Below are 21,101 nucleotides of genomic sequence, written 5' to 3' on the forward strand. Positions count from 1 at the left end.
TGAGGGCAGGTCTATAATGGAAAAGAAATTGTGCTAATTTAGTCACTATCGAATCTCCAGTTAATTTCTTCATACCAGATTTGAACATCTGAACTGCTCTCTCGGCAAGTCCATTTGAAGAAGGGTGGTATGGAGATGTTTCACATGAATAATACCGTTGAGGCTTGTAAATCGGTTAAATTCAGCACTTGTGAATATTGTTCCATTATCTGATACTAGCGCTTCAGGTAGTCCATTAATTGCCAAAATTTGTCGTAGCTTGTCTATTGTTGTTGAAGATGTGGGTGATCTCACTTCGTATATGGACATCCGTTTTGACTGAGCATCTATGAAACATTGTTCCCATAAAAGGTCCCACATACTCGATGTGTACTTGTACCCATGGCCTTCTTGGCCATTTCCAGGGTGTAATGGGGCTGTTGCAGGTAATTTTTGTACTTGTTAACACTGCATATATTAACGCTTCTCATTAAGTTTTCTATTTCTCCATCCATTCCCGGCCTTCATTTTGGAAATTCCGGATTGTGCACTGTGAAGTTCAGATAAAATGGCTTTCGTCCTTTTGGATGAACAATCACCCAAGCTCCCCACAAAAAATACCTTCTTGGCTGGTTATCTTGTACCTTCTCTAGAAATATGGTTTCATTTCATCAGATTCTTTGCGATCAACCAAGAAGAATTGGATTTCTCACTTTGGATAAAGACTGGGTCTCGGTTTGTCCAATCTTTAATTCGTCTTGCACATATCGGTGATGAGTTCGAAGTTCAATAACAAAATGAATTCCTGAGGAATTGGAACATCCTCATCTTTTATTGCAAGGATGGATGACTGAGCGCATCTGCATTTGCAATTTGACTTTTGGGTCTATGAATAAGTCTACTCATGTGCTTCCAAGGTCAACGGTATTATTTGTGTTTCTGTGTCTCTTTCGGTGAGTGTTCTTCTTTCTGACACTGGCTTTATTATCGGTCTTCTTTATGACTTCCATATTGACCAGACTAATCTCAGATGTAAGCTCGACTTGAGTGAACTCAGTGGTTGAGTTTTCCAGAATTTCATCATCTGTCTGCTTCTTAGAAAATTCTGTGACTTTTGCCTCCAAAGCCTTTTTGGTTTCACGGAACTAATTTTTCAGCTCTTCCATCTCTTTTTTGCATTGGTGAATTGCCTTCTGGAAAATTAAGCATTGTCATGTCTTCTCTGCCAACTCATCCTTCATTTTACTTGGAGAAGTGCAGAGCTCTTCCTGTTTCTCTTCATACTTTTCCAGAGGTACAAACTTAGATAAGAGGGAAACTAGTAGTGTGTGCAGGTCTTTTGGCAGATTTTCACTTTTCTTTTGGAATCTCTGTGACAAATTAAGGTTGATTTCCTTCGGCCAGTTTCGTCCGAGGAGACTTGGTTCCTCGTCTGCTACTACCATCAAGGGTAATCTCACCATTTGAGATCCGTAATGTACTGTGACTTTACATACGCCCTTGACTTGTATGTCTTCTGTGTAAGTTTTTAATTTGCCATCATTTTTTAATAAATTCAGCTTACGTTTTCCATGATTCAGGTATTTAAAAGTATGCTCTCTGATCACCATTGTGGCTGCACTGATGACGAGTGTAAAAGCACGAAAAGCCACGAAAAATACTAGGTAAACAGCGAGGAATAACGAAGGAAATCGGAAGAACCGAAATCGGGCCGTACCTCGCATGGTAGTTGTAAGCAAAAGAAAATTTCCTTCTTGATTGTTGAAGTAATCCCCTCAAGGCATGCCGCAATTTGGTAGAGTGGAGCCTTTCAACCCAACCTCTGATGACTGGTCTCACTATGTCGAACGCCTCGCTTTCTTCTTCCAAGTGAATGACATCATGGGGGAGGAGAAGAGGCACGCGATCCTTCTGTCCACGTGTGGGAGTAAGACATATGGAGTAATTTGAAATCTGCTGGCGCCCAGTGCCCCAGTGGCTGCACCAGTATCCACCTCCATTCTGAAAGGCTTCTCGTTCACTCTCATGGTTACAGAGATAGGCTCTGTTCTTCCTGCCTTTAAATTATATAATGAATAGATATCAGGATCTATTACTTCTGGCTTTTCAATGCTGCTTATCTCATTGGGTTTTTGCTTTTGTCTGCAAGTCTGCCTGATTCTATCTTTACAATGTCTCATGAGGTGTCCATATCGATGGCAGAAAAAACATTCGATCTTTTTAAACTGTGGTTCATTACAAGGTTGTCTGCTTCCATCTCTGTTACTATTATGCCATGTTTTTACTGCTAAGTTACCCCATTTAATTTGTCTGCTAGCAGTGGCTGCTTCCCGCTTCTGAGTAGAGCTCTGCACTTTTGCGTTCTTTTTGGCTGAGGCTCCCTGCCCAACAAGGAGGATGGTGCCATTTTGCGCTCCTCGTATGGCTTCTGAGTCTCACACTGCCGCTTCCACTGCAAGAACGATTTCCAACGCCTTCTGAAAATCTAAATTTGTTTCAGCCAGTAATCTCTTCTGAATCACATTTTCGTTTATACCGCACACCAAACAATCTCTAAGCATATCATTGGTAGATGTATTCAGTTAATTGCTTCAGACTTTCTACATAACAAGCAACTGTCTCCCCCGCAGCTCTAATTCTTGAGTTAAATTTAAACTGTTGCATCGTCACTGACGGCTTGGGCTGGTAATGAATCTTTACCAGGTTCACTAAGTCATCAAAACTTTTTGAGTCTGGAGCACTGGGCGCCAAAAGATTTTGAATTAATCCGTATGTCTTACTCCCACATGTGGACAGAAGGATCGCGTGCCTCTTCTCCTCCCTCGTAATGTCATTCACCTGGAAGAAGAAAGCAAGGCGCTCAAAATAGTGAGACCAGTCATCAGAGGTTGGGTTGAAAGGCTCCACTCATCCAAATTGTGGCATGCTTTGAGGGGATTACTTCAACGATCAAGAAGGAAATTTTCTATTACTTACAACTACCGTGCGAAGTACGGCCTGTTTTAGGTTCTTCTGATTTCCTTCATTCTTCCTCGCTGTTTACCTAGTTCATGGCTTTTTGTGCTTTGACTCTCGTTGCCAGTTTGTTGGATCCAGTGCCCTTGGTTTGTTGGGGCTAAAGGATCCGGGTTGCATGCTGGTTTCAGGGTGACCAAGTTGGTACAGAGGCAGAGAACATCAGGAGATTGTTGTTAGGATAAACACATGCTAAAAACAAAAAGCTAAAAGCTACTGCGGATGCTGGAAATCCAAAACAAAAACAGAATTACCTGGAAAAACTCAGCAGGTCTGGCAGCATCGGCGGAGAAGAAATCAGTTAACGTTTTGAGCCTTCATGGCCCTTCGGCAGAACTGAAGCATAGTTAGGAGAAGGGAGAAATATAAACTGGTTTAAGGTGGGGGGGGGGGGGAGGGGGGCGGGGGGGGAAGAGAGAAGTTGAGGGTGTGGTGATGCTGTTTATTAAACACATGCTGTTTATTTAAAAACTAAACTCAGCAGCTACACTTGTGTGCTCACAAATCATAACTCTGTCTTCACTCTTCAGTGTCTATCTCAAGACTCTCCCATAGAGACAGCCCGTGCTACTCTGCTATTGGGTATTAAGATCATGTGATCTTACATTACAGCACTTGTTTTAAAGGTATATTACATATCAGATTACAACAGCTTTGCTCTATAATGTGAATTTTAACCTAACGCTAATACCTAATCATTGCATGAAGGGATGCTTTAAATTGTTGTAAGCTATAGAAACTATTTACATACAATTACCACAAACTGGTTACTGCAAATATCTATAAGCTGTTGTCTGCACTGCTTTGGGTGGACATACTGCAAGTTAAGGAACATATTTTGCCCACAAATTTCTGACCCTGTTGCTGTGATGCCTCGGCCACGCTACAACTGACCCTTCAGGCATCCAGCTGTTATTTCTGGGCTGTTCACTGCCTTAAGCCCTTCTTACTCCATGCAATTTGTTCAACTCATCAGAGGAATCTCCCAAGAACTCAAAGCAATAATGTGGCAACTTCAGTATTGCGAACAGTTTGAAAATAAATCACTTGAAATGTATTTGATAAGTGCTGTATCCCTTTCCCAAATAACTGTGTTATATTTAAGTAATAGTTTAATTTCAAGTTAAATATAAATAAATCACTGTCATAAAATGCTACATTAGCAACTGAGATGCAGTCAATGTATTCGTTATCATTTAAAAAATAAATGTTCCCTTCTCTCCAAAAATATTTCTTTTTACAGTAAAACTAAACATATAGAAAATACATCTCTAGATACAGGAATAAAGCTACTGTGACAATGGGGGTGGGGGGAGAATGAGATAGGTGTTGCTGTTTCATAAATAAAGTAAAGCAATTTTAAAACTGGGACACAAGAAGGTGCATGAAACCGAATAGGCCAAACATCTATGGGGTATCACCAAATGTCATCAAACTAGCAATTTTCAAAGCATGGTTCCTGCTGTGGAAATGATATGTGTGGGATAATGTCATAACCTCAACCAAGTCTGACTTTTATATTTTCTTGTAACTTACCATACAAACATAACAATGTGCATTTTCATTCTTGTAAGTATTCCAAAGGAAACAGTAGCAATATACCTGTGAAATACAGGAGAAAAAGAGCCCGGTGGAGGTGTTATTCCTCCTTTAATGAAAAGGAAATGATTATTGCATTTCTTTTAAATTAACAACCTGCCAACAACGTCTTGAGAGCACGGAGCTTTTAAATGTGATTTCTGATTACCTAATTTTGTTGGTTGTTCATTACTTTCATACACTAAAAGAAAAGTTTGTACATGATTTGAGAACATTATACATCAGAAATAAATTTATCACAATGCTGTCATCAATAGTGAGCAGGTTACTAAGCATTTTTTTGAGTCAGAGGTCTGCATTTACAATGCAGTAATTAATGGGTTGAAATTACATCATGCAACTTGCTGAAGCAAAGCCCAAACTTTTAATTTTGTTGCTGTCTTAGAATAAATATCAGACCATGTTGCTCTGCATCATGGATAGAATGAGGGGTGGAAGGGAAGGAATTTTTTGTTTTTGTTACTTTACCATTAGGCTTGTCACCATGGATGGTGAGAGATTCTGACAGACTGCAGCTTCCCTTGGTCAAAGTGGAATAGGATTTCCTGAATATACTATACCAAAGGTTCAGAAATTGGGATTTATCTTATATATGATATGGGGCAATGTCACCATTTCTATATAATTATTAGTGTATATAAAAGACTTTATTCTTCAGCGCTGACATTTACCATTTAGGATGTGAAGAGAGTGACATTTGCTTTTAACGCTTTTTTCTAAGCTGGTTACGCTGACGAGCTGAAACGGAAAAAAGGTCACGCCAACACTAATTTGATTAATAATGAATTCTTTTGATGATTTTTTATGGTTCTGATCAATCCATTCTTCTTCCATTGTGGCACTCTTGCCGGGAGGCAAATGATAATCAATGGAGTCATACAAGTGCATGATTTCGCCTGGCCTTGAAAATGCTCTGATCTTTTACAGACAGGATAGTTAACAACTCTGCAATTCTGATTTATGTGTACTGCAAATAACTCAAACCGAGCAGAGGCTCTGACATGAAAAATAAAAATAATGGAGAAACTGAAGCAGTCCCAATGAAGATTTTTTTAAGCATGTACAAGGTCAAAAGCTTTAAAAAAAAAGATTTTCAGTATTAACCCTTGACCAGTGAGCTAGAAAAGATCAGCTGATGCCAGTCAAACACAAAATCATCGTTTCTTCCACATTCCTTAATTCCTCCATTGATATCTGCTTCATTTCACAATGTACTCCTGCCCTGATTAGCTTTACAGGGGAAGATATAACACCCTCCCTCACTACCTCCCAAAGCCAAGGTCTATGGGATTAAACGGAGGCCGGATCGGAAAAAAAATGGTCATTAAGTGGGGCAGCTGGAAATAGTGCCTCTGTTTCTGCCCAGCGCCATTTTGTGCAACGTGCAAAAGGTATTGCTGGAAACCAGGCCCACACATAATAATGACCCAGTTTTAACATTGTTAAATGTCCTATTAAGTGTCCGCTCCAGATAGGATTTGCAATTTTCAGGGATGTGGCCGGACTTTAACAGCTGTCAGGTTTTATGCCAGCTGCATGGAGACTTGAACAGTGGATTGGAGGCAGGAAGAGTTTTAAAGATAAGTAACTTGTTTTGCCTCCTTTACAGTTCAACCTGAGATGCTGCAGTGTGAGTTCAGGGGATAAAACAGTGAGAGTTCAGGGGATAAAACAGTGAAAGGTCAGGGGATAAAACAGCGAGAGTTCAGGGGATAAAACAGCGAGAGGTCAGGAGATAAAACAGTGAGAGTTCGGAGGATAAAACAGCGGGAGTTCAGGAGATAAAACAGTGAGAGTTCGGAGGATAAAACAGCGAGAGGTCAGGGGATAAAACAGCGAGAGGTCAGGAGATAAAACAGCGAGAGGTCAGGGGATAAAACAGCGAGCGGTCGGGAGATAAAACAGCGAGAGGTCAGGGGATAAAACAGCGAGAGGTCAGGGGATAAAACAGCGAGAGGTCAGGGGATAAAACAACGAGAGGTCAGGGGATAAAACAACGAGAGGTCAGGGGATAAAACAGCGAGAGGTCAGGGGATAAAACAGCAAGAGGTCAGGGGATAAAACAGCAAAAGGTCAGGGGATGAAACAGCAAAAGGTCAGGGGATAAAACAGCAAAAGGTCAGGGGATGAAACAGCAAAAGGTCAGGGGATAAAACAGCAAAAGGTCATGGGATAAAACAGAGAGGTCAGGACTTAAAACAGCGAAAGGGCAGGAGATAAAACAGTGAGAGTTCAGGGGCGGGAGTTCAGGGGATAAAACAGCGAGTGTTCAGGTGATAAAACAGCGGGAGTTCAGGGGATAAAACAGCGGGAGTTCAGGGGATAAAACAGCGAGTGTTGAGGGGATAAAACAGCGAGAGTTCAGGGGATAAAACAGCGAGTGTTCAGGTGATAAAACAGCGGGAGTTCAGGGGATAAAACAGCGGGAGTTCAGGGGATAAAACAGCGAGTGTTCAGGGGATAAAACAGCGAGAGTTCAGGGGATAAAACAGCGAGTGTTCAGGAGATAAAACAGTGAGAGTTCAGGGGCGGGAGTTCAAGGGATAAAACAGCGAGTGTTCAGGGGATAAAACAGCGAGTGTTCAGGGGATAAAACGGCGAGTGTTCAGGGGATAAAACACAGAGTTCAGGGGATAAAACACAGAGTTCAGGGGATAAAACAATGGGTGGTCAGGAGACAAAACAACAAGAGGTCAGGAGATAAAACAGTGAGAGTTCAGGGGCAGGGGTTCAGGGGATAAAAAAGCGAGAGGTCAGGGGGTAAAACAGCGAAAGGTCAGGAGTTAAAACAGCGAAAGGTCAGGAGACAAAACAGCAAGAGGTCAGGAGATAAAACAGTGAGAGTTCAGGGGCGGGGGTTCAGGGGATGAAAAAGCGAGAGGTCAGGGGATAAAACAGCAAGAGGTCAGGGGGTAAAACAGCGAAAGGTCAGGAGTTAAAACAGCGAAAGGTCAGGAGTTAAAACAGCGAAAGGTCAGGAGATAAAACAGTGAGAGTTCAGGGGTGGGAGTTCAGGGGATAAAACAGCGAGAGGTCAGGAGATAAAACTGCAAGAGTTCAGGAGATAAAACAGCGGGAGTTTGGGAGATAAAACTGCAAGAGTTCAGGAGATAAAACAGCAGGAGTTTGGGAGATAAAACAGCGTGAGTACAGAACCGTAAAATTCTAAACAAGCACAGGGAAAGTAAGAATTTATAGGCACAGGAGATGGAGCTGATTTGTAAGGGTGAAGAATTTCTACTTTTTACTAATCTCCAGTTTATAGTTAATAGTGCAAGAGTAAGGTTAAAGAAAATTAAAGTCAGTAAAAGTAACTAAAGTTTAAGTAAAAAAGTGATTCAAAAGTTTAAGGTTAAGGCATGGCAGGACAGCTCCGCCAAGCAGAATGCCCGCCCTGTGGCATGTGGGGAGTCATGGGCACTTCTCATGACCCAGACGAGCCCATGTGCAGGAAGTGTCACCGGCTGCACAAGCTTGAACTCTGTGTTTCAGAGCTTAAGCAGTGGCTACAGTAGCATACATGAGGCAGGGAGCTACATGGATAGCACGTTCAGAGAGGTGGTCACACCACAAGTTAGGGGCAAGCAGGCAGATAGGGAATGGGTGACCGCCAGGCAGTCCAAGAGAAACAGGCAAGTAGTGCCCAGAGGTCCCATTCACTAACCAGTTTTCCATTCTGGATATTGGTGAAGGCGATAGATCCTTGGAGGAGTGCAGCAAAAGTCAAGCCCATGGCAGTACTGGTGGCCCAGCTGTACAGGAGGGGAGGAAGAAGAGTGGAAGGGCAGTACTGATGGGGGATTCTTTAGTTAGGGGAGCAGACAGACATTTCTGCAGCTGTCAACGTGGCTCCAGGATGGTTTGTTGCCTCCCCGGTACTAGGGTCAAGGATGTCACAGAGTGGCTGCAGGACATTCTTGGGGGGCCGAACAGCCAGAGGTCATGGTCCACATTGGTACTAACGACGTAGGTAGGGAGGGGGATGTAGCGCTGCAATCGGAATTTAGGGAGCTTGGTGGAAAATTAGCAAATAGGACCTCTAAAATAGTAATCTCTGAATTATTCCCAATGCCATGTGCCAGTGAGTACAGAAACAGGAAGATAAGACAGATGAATGAATGGCTGAAAAGATGGTGCAGGAGGGAGGGCCTTAGATTCCTGGGACACTGGGACTGGCTCCGGGGGAAGATGGCGCCTGTACAAGCCGGACGGGTTGCATCTGAACAGAGCCGGGACTGAGTTACTTGCAGGTCATTTTGCAAGTGCTACTGGGGAGGGTTTAAATTGACTCCAGCAGGGTGTGGGAACCAGGAGAGAATATTAGAAAGTAATACATTGCAAATGTGGAAAGTCTTCAGATGAGTTAAAAATATTCATTCTATCGATAAAAAGGTACAGCACATTTTACAGTATTGAAAATGCTGCTGAATATGATAAGAATGTCTAATAGATTAACCTTTTTCTATTGCTTTTACGTAATCAGTCTAGACGTTTGTTGAAAAAGCAGTTCTGAAGTCAGTTTGTTTATTTGGGGGGAGGTATGGGCACTTGCATTCCACCTGTCCAATCATTTTATAAATGCTTGACTCTGTTTATGCAGCTGGTTTGAAGGTTGTTTACTTAGGGAGAGTTACGGGCTACTCAACCGCTTCCAACTGTTATAATTGGGTTTAAGAGTTCTATTCATAAAGTGGATAATGGGTGAGAGGGTGAGGGTGAGGGTGAGCCTGATGACAGGGGTGAGCTCACGATGGCAGATTAGTCCCGCCATCCGATTCCTACCTTCAAGTTGAAAATGCAGCCCAAACGCACACTTTTTCCATTCTACATAAAATTTCTTCTCAAACTTTTTGTACACTGGTTCTGCTGTGAGTTCGAATTAAATCTTTCTATTTTCACTAGGCTGTTAACGATTATTATATTATGCCCCTCTACCCAACCCCCATGACACCTCATCTCATGCCCTCATGCCAACTTAGTGCCAACTCATGCCACCCCATACCCTTCACTCACTACCCTTTAGCCTTACCCCCTCCATGTCAGCTTTAGACTTCCTGGACAGCTTGACAGTTCCAATGAGTTTGCGCATAAAAAGTGCATAGTTGTATTTAATTCCAACAACCCCAAAGAGTGCCTTACCTCTCCGAAAGAGTGTCTTACCTCTCCCCAAGGTATCTTGGGATACTATTCAACGGGTGCCTTACCTCTCCAACTGGGTACCCTAGCTATCCAAAGAATCCATCAAGTTCAGACCTCCTCTTAACTGGCCAGCTCTACACACTCTGGGATTCATGCAGCCAGGGTTCAAAAATCGGAACTCAGTGGAGGCGGTTGGAGGTTTAAATGGCCAGCTGCCTCTGCATATCACGCACATGCGGACCCCGGCCTGACTCCAATCCTGCCTCTGCGAGGAGAGGAAATGCCGGGTTTGGGGGCGGTTCTTAGAAATTTCGTCCATTTCCGGGATTGTTGCCATGACGGACAGCCTCTCTGTTGTGGCAAAGATCCGTGACTAACTCTCTGCATATCACCATAGTTGAAGCCTAACCAGTTGTTTTCCCCACGATATTTCCTTGGCTCCAGCAACATAGGGACAATCGTGTCAATAAGTATTCCATTACCTCCTATCCCTATAACCTTCAATTAAAGTTTCAACTAACATTGTGGCTAACAGCTTCTGCTATTTGGATTTATCTAATGTATTCCTGAATGTGATCCAAACAACCAGGCAGAATGGGATCAGTGGAAAACCGATGATCAGTAGCAAAAGTCATCTATCAAGAGTGCTAATGATTTTTGATACATCTGGAGTAACTAATAAATCTGCATAACGTTTTATACATTTTAATACAGAACTTTTGTCATGGGCATTGAGGCCTCTTCTTCTGTGCATGTTTAGCATAAGATAATAAACAGAAAATCCTTATTCATTGTTGGTACAACTGGTTTCACTATCCCTCAAGTTAATTGGTTTGGTCTGTTCACCAAGACATCACCCGTACCTCATGCAAGCAAAGCAGTTACAATATTTATATGGGTAAGACATTCTAGGTTAAAATAATATGGCTCAAAGATATTGTAATTTCTTTTTTTAAATATTTTTACATTATGATCAAAGGTATGAATAAGCTATCAGTTGAGGGTAAAGAATGGAAGAGACCCTTTCTAAAGAAAAACTAGGGCTGCAAATTTCAGCTCCTTTGCGCCTGGGCTTTGGCACAATGAATGCTATTATGGCTCTAAAATGGCATTCGCAAACTCTGTTGGAACACCATTTTGACGAGTTTAATATGCGTTCAGAGAGTGTCTACCAGAAGAATGCAGTGTAGGCAGACCGTGACCATGAGTGTGACTTGACTCCAGCACTGCAAATTTTGGATCTCAATGGCTCCAGCTAACATCATCTCTTAAACACACACAGCTGAAGACATATTCAGCAGCAGGGAGGACACCATTCCTCCAAACTGACCAGCTGTGGCTCAGTTTGTAACATTCTTACTGAGTTAAAAGGTTCTGAGTTATAGTCCTGCTCCAGGGCTTAAGCACAAAAATCAAGACTGACCCCAGTGCAGTACTAAGGGAGGCCTGTACTGTTAGAGATGCCGTGTTTTGGATTTGCTTTAAACCAAGGTACTGTCTGCACTTTAAAGTGGACTTAAAAGATCCTTTGGTACTATTTCAAAGAAGAACAGGTGTTTTATCCCCAGTGTCCTGGTCAACATTTATTCCTCAATCCAACATCATTAAAGCAGATTATCTAGCCATTATCACTTTGCTATTGTGGGAGCTTGCTATGTGCAAATTGGCTGCCACATTTCTGACATTACAACAACAACTACAATTCAAAATAAAAGTAATTAATTGGATGCAAAGCACTTTGATAGGTCTGGTGGTTGTAAAGGCCTATATGAATTGAAAGTGTTTCTTTATCTTTACTAAATGATATTTGCTAATTGAAGTGATCATCAACTACATACACGTTAGTTGTCGATTTATTTCTACTGGTTGTGGATGTGATTGCAGCTCTGAAAAGAGTCATATGGACTCGAAACGTTAACTCTGCCTTTCTCTCCACAGATGCTGCTAGCCCTGCTGAGTTTTTCCAGCATTTTTTGTTGTTGTTTCAGATTTCCAGCATTCACAGTATTTTGCCTTTGTCACAAACAGATTATCTGGTTGTTAACTCATTGTTGTTTTTGGGAGCTTGCTGTCCACAACTTGGACATTTCCTACATTATAACTGTGACTACACTTCAAGGGTGCTTCATTGGCTGTGAATCATCTTGGGATGTTACGTAAAGTACTACATAAATGCAAGCTCTTTTTTTAATGAAGAGAATAATAAGAATTTATGAGGAGCATGGAGAGTAATCTGCGGACAAGCCTACAGCTGATGTGATATAAGTATTTAGAGTAACAACTGTCTGAAAGGGCAACATGAAGATCAGTCATGTAAAAATAGAAACCTCTTGCCTTGCCATGGCATCAGGAGTGACTGAGGCAGTGAGACACAATATCCTTGCATAAGCATTAAAGCTAACCCTCTCTCTCTTGCTGCACACACCACACTGGATCTTGTACCCAGAGGATAATAAATCAGATGTCAAAGATCTCCTAGTATAAAAGGCAGAGATCTCTCCCTAAGGCTAGTGCGCATGTTGTGCCAACATTAGGCAATCTTCAGTCTCCTACAAAATAGGCACTGATGTAAACAGGAGAAATATTTCAAGTTATTTCAAGCCCAAACTTAGCTTAGTCAGAGGCAAAATTATTTTCCTGCTGTGGAGATTTTATTGCTGTATCAATCTAGTATTTGGTCTATTTATTGGACCTGGCAATGGAAAGTTCCAATGGTGGGGGGAGAGTTTAGAGGAAAAGACTGAACATGATAATCCTCTACTTACAGGCACAGTTCACATATAGCTATATGGATAAATGTTCTGGCTATGTTTCAGTTTCCAAACAGGCTACACTAAATAAACTGATGGATTTTAAACTCTAACTCAGACATCAATATACAGTGGGTGGGGGTAGAAAAACACAGTAAAACTAGTACATGTAATTTACTTTTAAAAAAATATCTATTAGCAACCATTAGGAACAAGATTTGAAACACAACAGAAACATTTTACAAGAAAAATGGATAATTAGCATTTATAGCACATAAATTACTTGCATTATGGATATATCCATAATGTAAGTAATTGGATGTTTAAGGTACAGGATGACATGGTACATTAGAACATTGTTCCCAAGTCTTCGACTTCTTGGACCAAGTTAAATTCAGTCCAGATGATGGGCTCCTGATAAAAGTCACAAGGGAAATAGGTTTTGCAGACATATTGAAGTTGTCAGTGAACACGAGTGCACAGTGTAACACTGCCTTTAATCTGGCACTAATTTGACAGTTTTCCCTTTGTGCGACCAATAGTAAAAAGATGCAAGGAATATGTGCAACAGGTAGTGTTATTACAAGGTCATGTTTGAGGAATAATCATTGGGAAAATGCTGTTAGAGAGTTCAAATGGATCACTGGCATGCAAATAAATTTACATTGTCATGTCTTGGCAGCCTGTACAGTAAAGAGGATGCAATTTAAATATTCCTGTTACATTAAATTCCATTACAAACAGAGGTGATACTGTTTAACATCAGGCATTTTTTTCAGTTGATTTGTTTCAATGAAATAATTTAATATCTACATATTTGAGTTGATTTTCTATTGCAACCTGAATTTAATTAAGCCATAATTCTCTGAGTTAGCAAACCTGAATTTTAATCAATTGATGCCTGAGTGTAGACACTATTGTATTTCAAAAATATGAAAATCGTTAAGCCTGATTCCCTTATGATTTACCTCCCTGCCAAATAGTTTGGTACTTGCCTGCTCACTGCCATTAGTTAAGGAGATAAACAATTTAAAAAATAAGTCACTTTTTTTATTTTCTACATAAACATTTGTTGTAACATTCTAATTGGAGTCAGCCAAATAGTGTATCAAAGTGCAGTATGTAATATAATGAGCCTTACTGAATGCTTCTTAAGTGCAGAGTAGACAGCACAAGTACAGACAGTCAGTGACATATTCACTGCTGTACCCTGCATTACGCTTGGCAATTTATGGGAGCACGGATTTCAAACTTTCACAAACTGTGCTAACTTGTTTCCCTCATCTATGTTGGCCCTATTACATTGTTGCAAATGTTTAAACTTTATTTTGCATGGTATTACAATGGCCTATTGTTGCTTGTTATCTGTAATTAATACTTAAACTCATTATATCCTCTTTTTTAGTGATATCTGATAAGGATGCTGCTGCCAAAGATGCTGTGGCAAAAAGTTCCATTTGGACTCAGTGAGGAAAATCTTCCACTGATCTATGTCAGCCGTTGGGGCATAAAGTGTACATTGTGCAACAGAAGTATGGGTGGAGATGGGCAATGCTGATACTCCCAACCATTTCATAGTGCATGACCACTCATCCGGTCAGGTGTGAAGGCATTCCTCAGCTGTCATGCGGAAAACTGGCACGACGCTGAGTTAAAAGAAGCAGCACAGTGATCTGCTGAGGGCAGCGCTCATATGGAGCCTTTGTGGGGGAAATTTACCACAACCAGAAGAAAACCCAGAAGAGCATAGAATGACTGGCTGCAGAAGAACTTCTATAGGCTCTAATAGACTCTATGTAGGCTCGGCTAGCTCAACTTCAACAAAGTATCTGATGGCCCCTAATACCTAGATAGTCATCTGTCCAGTACAACCAGCTACAGTACACAACCTATTATTGGCCAATGCTGTATATGGTCCAATTTTTCTGCTTCCTTTCTTCTGATGAACCAGTACCCAAGACAAGAGCACAAACACTCTGAATATGAAGTTGCAACAATGTTACCAAATATTTATTTATTACAAGTGTTCCTGCATGTCTCCCCCTTTTATGCACGTTTCCTTTTCTTGAATCAATATGCTTTGTGTGCAACTGTATCTGCTTCTATGTGCTCCTCCGGTGACTGAAGTCAGTGAGGTAGCTGCGTTTTGAGTGTCAGCTGTGGCCGCTTGGGGCTGAATTAGTTTTTTATATGGTGTCAGCCTTGGCTCAGTTAGCAACACTCTCGCCTCTGAGTCAAAAGATTATAGATACAAATCCCACTGCAGAGATTTCAGCACATAGTCCATACAGACACTCCAGTGCAGTACTGAGGGAACATTGCACTGGTGGAGTTAATTGTCATCTTTCAGATAAGACTTTAGCCCTCCAAGTTGGATGTAAAAGATCACAGGGCACTACTTTGAAGAACAGCAAGGGAGTGCACCATGGTTCCCTAGTCAATATTTATTCCCAACCCAACTTCACAAATCAGAATATATGCTCATTTATCTCATTTGATGACTATGGGACCTTGCTCTGTGCAAATTAGCTTCCATGAGTACGACACTACAACAATGACTATACTCCAGAAGTACTTCATTAGCTATAAAGCACTTTGGGATGACCTTAAGATCATGAAAGGTTCTGTACAAACAATTTTTTATGTAATAGCAAGAAGCTCCATCACGCAAACTATCTGTACTGGATTCCTTTTCTATGCCTTTAAGAAAATCCTGTTTTCAAAATGACTAATGGTGTTTAAATAAACAAATATCTTTATCTTTATATGGCAAATATTCTATTGAAGCTATTTAGCTTAGCTACTTTCCTGGAACGAAGTCAATACAAGTTAATTGCATCAAAAGTTCCCTCATGTTCTTGAAATTTATGCAAAACTAGTTCCTGGAGCCAAGTTATTTGATCTGCAAGGTAAGTGTCAAAAACAATTAACTCATAAGAACGACCAGAACTCTGAGGCTTACCTGAATGTTAAAATTGATTAATAACATGGTTGCCTGTCTAGTGGGAAAGAAATACTTTAGTGTGAAATATCACAGCGTGCTTCGAATAAATGTTTCTGATTTTCCCCATTCGCCAGTTCCCAGTTTGTCTGTTTTTATCTATGTTGAAGCATTGTGAGGGGGCTTTGTACAGCAGAAGTACTCACATTACATTTGTCAAAGACTCAGTTAAAAGAATCTGGAAAAAGTCATTGAAGGGCAGAAATTACAAGACTTAGATGCCAACGTGGAGAACATAAGAAATAAGAGCAGAAGCAGGCCATATAACCTCTTAATTCTGCTCCGCCATTTAATCAGCAAGGCTGATCTTTGACCTCAACTCCATTTTCCTGCCCAATCCCAATATCCCTTGATTTACTTAGAATCCAAAAATCTATCAATTTCAGCCTTGAATATTTTCAACAACTGAGCTTCCACAGCTCTCTGGGGTAAAAATTTTTTAAAATTTACAACCCTCTGAGTGAAGAAATTTTTCTAAATGGCCGACTCCTTATCCTGAGGCTCGGCCGCCTAATTCCAGATTCTCCATCCAGGGGAAATAACCTTTCAGCATCTGCCCTATCAAGTCCCCTCAGGATCTTATATGTTTCATTGAGATCACTTCTCATTCTTCCAAAATTCAGTGTATAGGCCCCCTCTAAGGCAAGTATATTCTTCCTTTGGTACAGAGACCAGATTGAGTTTTAAGCAAAGTCTCATACTTCCTATGCTTAGCAGTTTGGACTATTATTACTTTTTGAGACAATTTCAGGTATTCTGTATTGTGTGATGTCACATTGTTAATTACTTGCTGTATTGTTTTTTTGCTTAGAGCAATTCTTATTCTTGTAATTAGATTGTACCTTCAGATAATTTGTCTCCCACTCTTTGGGTGGAATTTTACAGCGGTGGGATTTTACATTCCTGCCGAAGTCAATGGAGTTTAGAATGGCTCGCCATATTTTACAGCACCATCCCTGCCGCAACAGGGCCGTAAATTTCCGGCCTTTGGAATAGTCAGGACAACCCTAAGCAGCCCCAATCTTGTGCAAAAGTACTGTGGTGAAAGGAGAATTGCTGATCCTGTGGCATGTTGGTTCCATCCACAACATACAAAAGAATGCCAATTTCAGATCACAGGAGGCGTGGATCTGCTTCTAAATATTGCCTTTGGTCTTTAACAAGGAAAACTGGGAGAGACCAAATCGTAACACCTTACTCTGACCTGATTTGACAATGTTAACACTGGACCCAAAGTAGAAAACTGTTCTTTTCCTCAGCACTGAGGACCCTCACTTCGACAAACCCAAAAGCTCACCAAAGAAAAGCAAAAGGAAAGATGAAGGACTACAGGTGCAGTTCATTTATTTTTAGCACCTTCCTGTGTGGGAGAAAGGCAATATATCAGCATTATTTGTTAATTTTTTCCTAAATTGCACAATTAAATAACTCAAGAGTGACTCCGCTAACATTAGAAAATATTACAGGGAGCCTCCCTGAGAATAAGCATTGTTGCGTTAAACATGAATGCTGGTCTGAGAAAGATACTAGGCAATCATGGGAGAAGGATCAGTGAGTAATGAAGTCATTTTTTAATTTTCTGCACATCACATTTTGATTTGATGACAAAATATTTAGGGCATCTTTCTTTAAAATGTTACTTAATTTCTTCAATAAAACATGCATTTTCTTATAAAATGGATAAATGATGGCATCCCAATCAGTTTGCATTAGGTTTGTGACCATTACAAAAGCGAATGTACCAGGCAGCTTGTTAAGCAAGTCAATAAAACATTAACATGGCAAAGATCTAATCTTAAAGTGCCTGCAGTGAAGCCTCTTACCTTATCACACCTCATAAGCCCCAAGTACCTAAGAGACTTGCTGGTCTGTGAGATCTGGGTGGCTCCCTTATCTGTGATTTCTTTGCACCAGCCCACATCCACTGTTTCAATGGTTTTACTGTACTGTCCAATTGCTATCAGAGCTGCAACAAATAAAGAACTTGTTAATTTGATGTGAGCACACAATCATTATAATCACATTAATACAAGGTGGCAATTACCAAAAGATGAGTATTTTACCAACTGCTGACTCTTACTGTTCCTAACTTGACTGCTGGGAAGGGTGTAGCTGGAGATGAATACTCAATGAATCCCCACTTTTCTCAAAAAAAAGTAGCATTCAATTCAATTTTAAAATCACCAAAGAGAAAGCAGCAGACAGCAAAGTGCTTAGGAGGCTCATTTTACACCATAAGTGATACCAGATCTGTCCGAATCATCCTGAATTATTTGTCTCCCTCCTCAGAAATGTGTGATTGAGGGGAGGATGAAGTTGGAAAAGCTTGAATTACAAGTAAAAGGGAAGGAGGAATTCAAGAACTTAGTTATGCTGTAAAGGATCCAGTAAATTGGCCAAGAGTAGGTGGATGAAAGGAAAGAAATAACTCACATTTATATAGCCCCTTACTACATTGGACTGAAATGCCACCTGGAATGAAATGCATCATCAAGTTCCTATTATGCCGGTAAACGTGACAGCTATTTAAAACACAGCAGATTCCCACAAACAGCAATGAGGTGAATGACCAGTTATTCTGAGCTTTTCATGAGTAACCACTTTAGGACTGAATGTTATGCAGGGGCTTCAAAATCTGCTTACTTTAAATGTTACTTTTTTTCTCTCATCCAGCTGTTCTTTGCACACCTTCAGTATTGCACTGAGTCTTAGCCTAGATTGTGTGTTCAGGACTCTGTAGTGGGGTCTTAGCCCATGACCTTCTGACTTTGCAGCAAGTCTGAAACTAAAATTATGACTACCTTATTTGTTTTTTCAAGATATATCCATTGGCAATTGGAGGAATTATATACTCTGTCATGCAAGAATCATATGTACTTGCCCGTATCACCCATACAATGAAAATCAAATCGATTAAGCAATCTTTAGTTACCTTTAGTTGATGTAACCTGCCATGCACACTAAATTTATTAAAAAGTGAGAAAAAGCTGGTGGGATTAAGGTATGAGGAAAGCTAAACTATACTCGAGGAACAAGGAAGACCATGTGAGACAAAGGGTGGAATTTTCTGTGCTGGCCAGTGTTGGGCATGTTTGGTGGCGTGAACAGACAATATGGCACAATCGGTTTTACGACGGCGTGAAACCAGTTTGCAGTCGTCCGCTCAGTCCGCCGATGGCGAGCTGCATTTCCCGCCATCAGACTTCCGGAAACTCATTGTAATGAATCAGCATGTCATTATTAGGCCTGCCCGCCAGATCGTCCATCCACGTCGGTGGGAAAACAGGCTGACGTGTTTCACATAAGCAATGTGCACTTGGTGGGCTGCACTTTGAGGGGAACTTAGAGGTGAGTACACAGTAACGTTGTGCAGCACTCGCCAGGTTCACCTGTTGGACTTCAAGCTTGAGGGGCATCAGGGGGTCAAGGTTTAAGGGCAGCCCTGCCATTGAGGTGACTTGTGTGGTGGGGGGGCAAGGGCCTGCCGTTGAATATAGCGCACAAACATTCGGGAGGGGGTGGGGTTGGGCGAAGGAAGTGGCCACACATTAGGGAAACCTGTATAAAGTGACCATTCCTCTGCAACTCAGACAGTTCAGGTGCAGTCACATTGATATGATTGGAGTCGGGCTTCTAGCTTATCTGCCCAATCAAGCAACGCAGAGGCATCAAAGTGCCATCAAGTGTTCCAAAGGTTTTCACCAACAACCCCAACCCCACCCAAGCACAGACTGCAAATTCATGAGCATTTTAGTAGATGGCAGAACAGTTGGACAACTGCACATGTTGTACAATCTCCTCACTAGAGTTGGCCATGGAGCAGTCACTGCTGGAGGTGCTCACAGCCCACTGCAATGTCAGAATCCTGGTTTGGATCAGTGTCCCCCATGGTTCAAGTTGAGAGCAAAGCATGTAGCCCAATAAGCAAATCTACCACCAATTGGTCGGGTGGACTGGGGCGGGGATGGTGGGGTTTCGGGCAGCCATGCAGCACGCTAATCTTTGGCCATCCAAGTGATGGTCAGCACTCTCCGGGATGTGTTAAGGGGCCTTCACACTTAACCAAGAGAGGTTCTTAGAACACCCAAGTTAACCAAGGTGTCTCTCTCTTGCATCCTGCAGGAGGACTTCATCAGGATCATGGAGCCTGGTGAATGAGCTGTATGCCTGATGGCCTACAGAGAGCGAAGACGATGGAGGAGAGAGCAACTGACGTGCCTGGCTGTGCATAGGCAGGAGCAGCAACCTGAGGAAGAAGGGGCAGCTGGGGTTCCCTCACACACCACCGAAGAGCCACAGTGGGTCGTAGCTGGTCGGTGCCTAGCGACACCCAGGGTTTATAAACGCTGCCTGTCATTCCTGCAGATGACTGAGAACCAGTATCGCTGAAGTCTGCACATGTCTAGGGAACACATCTGCCAGCTACTGCAGAATTTGGTGCCACGGGGACATGGAAAGCATCCACTGCCAGTGGCCATGCAAGTGACCGCGGCGCTCAATTTCTATGCCAATAGCTCCTTTCAGGGCTACACAGGTGACCTCTATGGGATCTCACAAGCCTCCATTCACAAATGCATCCATGAGGTCACGGATGCCAGCTTCGCGAGGGCACACAACTTTGTGCATTTCACCCGGGACCAGGAAAGCCAGGATGCAAGAGCGATTGGATTCACCCAGATCTTGGGTTTCCCACAGATTCAGGGTGCAATCGACTGCACTCACATGGCGCTCAGATCTCCGTCACAACACACAGTGAACTACATCAACCACAACGGATTCCATTCACTGAATGTGCAGCTAGTGTGTGAGCACCAGAAATACATCCTGCAGGTGTGCACATGGTTTCCATGGAGTGTGCACGATGCCTACATCCTCAGTCAGTCACAGATCCCTGAAGTCTTCCACTACCCGCAGAGGCCGTGGCTGATGACACCCATGCGGCGGCCTCAGACTGCAGCAGAGCGACAGTATGATGAGGCTCATGCTGCAGCTCGCAACTTGGTGGAGCAGACTAATGGGATGCTGAAGATGTGGTTCCGGTGCCTGGACCGGTCTGGTGGAGCCCTGCAATAGTCCGTAGGGTGTCATGCATCTTCGTCACCTGCTGCACCTTTTACAACCTGGTGCTCCAACGGGAAGACGAGCTGGCTGAGGAGGAGGTAGAGGAGGTGGAGGTCTTCTCCAATGAGGAGGACACTGACAGGGATGAGGATGAGGAGGTCCCCGGAGGTGATGATGATGGAGATGAAGCCCGCCCATTGGCTAGACGTGGCAGGTGCGCTCACGAGGCCCTCATAGCTGTTAGATTTGTGGAGGATGATGACAACATGCAGTGAAGTGACCCCATAGATCCTCACATCGCATCTGTGAACATTTGACTCCAGTCTGGCTTATGGCAGCGCGAATACCCTCTCTGAGAATGCTCCTGTCATGGAATGCAATAGAGGCTCTAATAGTTGCTCGATAGCAGGAGGATGACACCGACATGCAGTGAGGACACTCCATTGATCTTCCCATAGCATCTGAGAATGCCTGACTCCTGTCTGGCCAAGGGCAGCTCGCTTGCACTCCATGATCAGGGTCATATCATAGAGACGCAGCCATGACACTTTAGAAGT

General features: G+C 42.2%; 1 protein-coding gene across 3 annotated transcripts in view; it reads right to left on the reverse strand.

Moving 5' to 3' along the window:
• Window positions 1-21,101, reverse strand: part of fbxl17 (F-box and leucine-rich repeat protein 17) — an 832,496-nt gene that overhangs the window by 32,494 nt on the left and 778,901 nt on the right. For all 3 annotated transcript variants that reach the window (XM_078566059.1, XM_078566053.1, XM_078566056.1), the window contains one exon: window positions 17,307-17,449. In XM_078566059.1, the coding sequence (XP_078422185.1) occupies window positions 17,307-17,449 (143 nt within the window). The remainder of the gene's footprint in view (window positions 1-17,306; window positions 17,450-21,101) is intronic.

Source organism: Cetorhinus maximus, chromosome 2 (genome assembly GCF_964194155.1).
Source record: "Cetorhinus maximus chromosome 2, sCetMax3.hap1.1, whole genome shotgun sequence".
Taxonomy (NCBI): domain Eukaryota; kingdom Metazoa; phylum Chordata; class Chondrichthyes; order Lamniformes; family Cetorhinidae; genus Cetorhinus; species Cetorhinus maximus.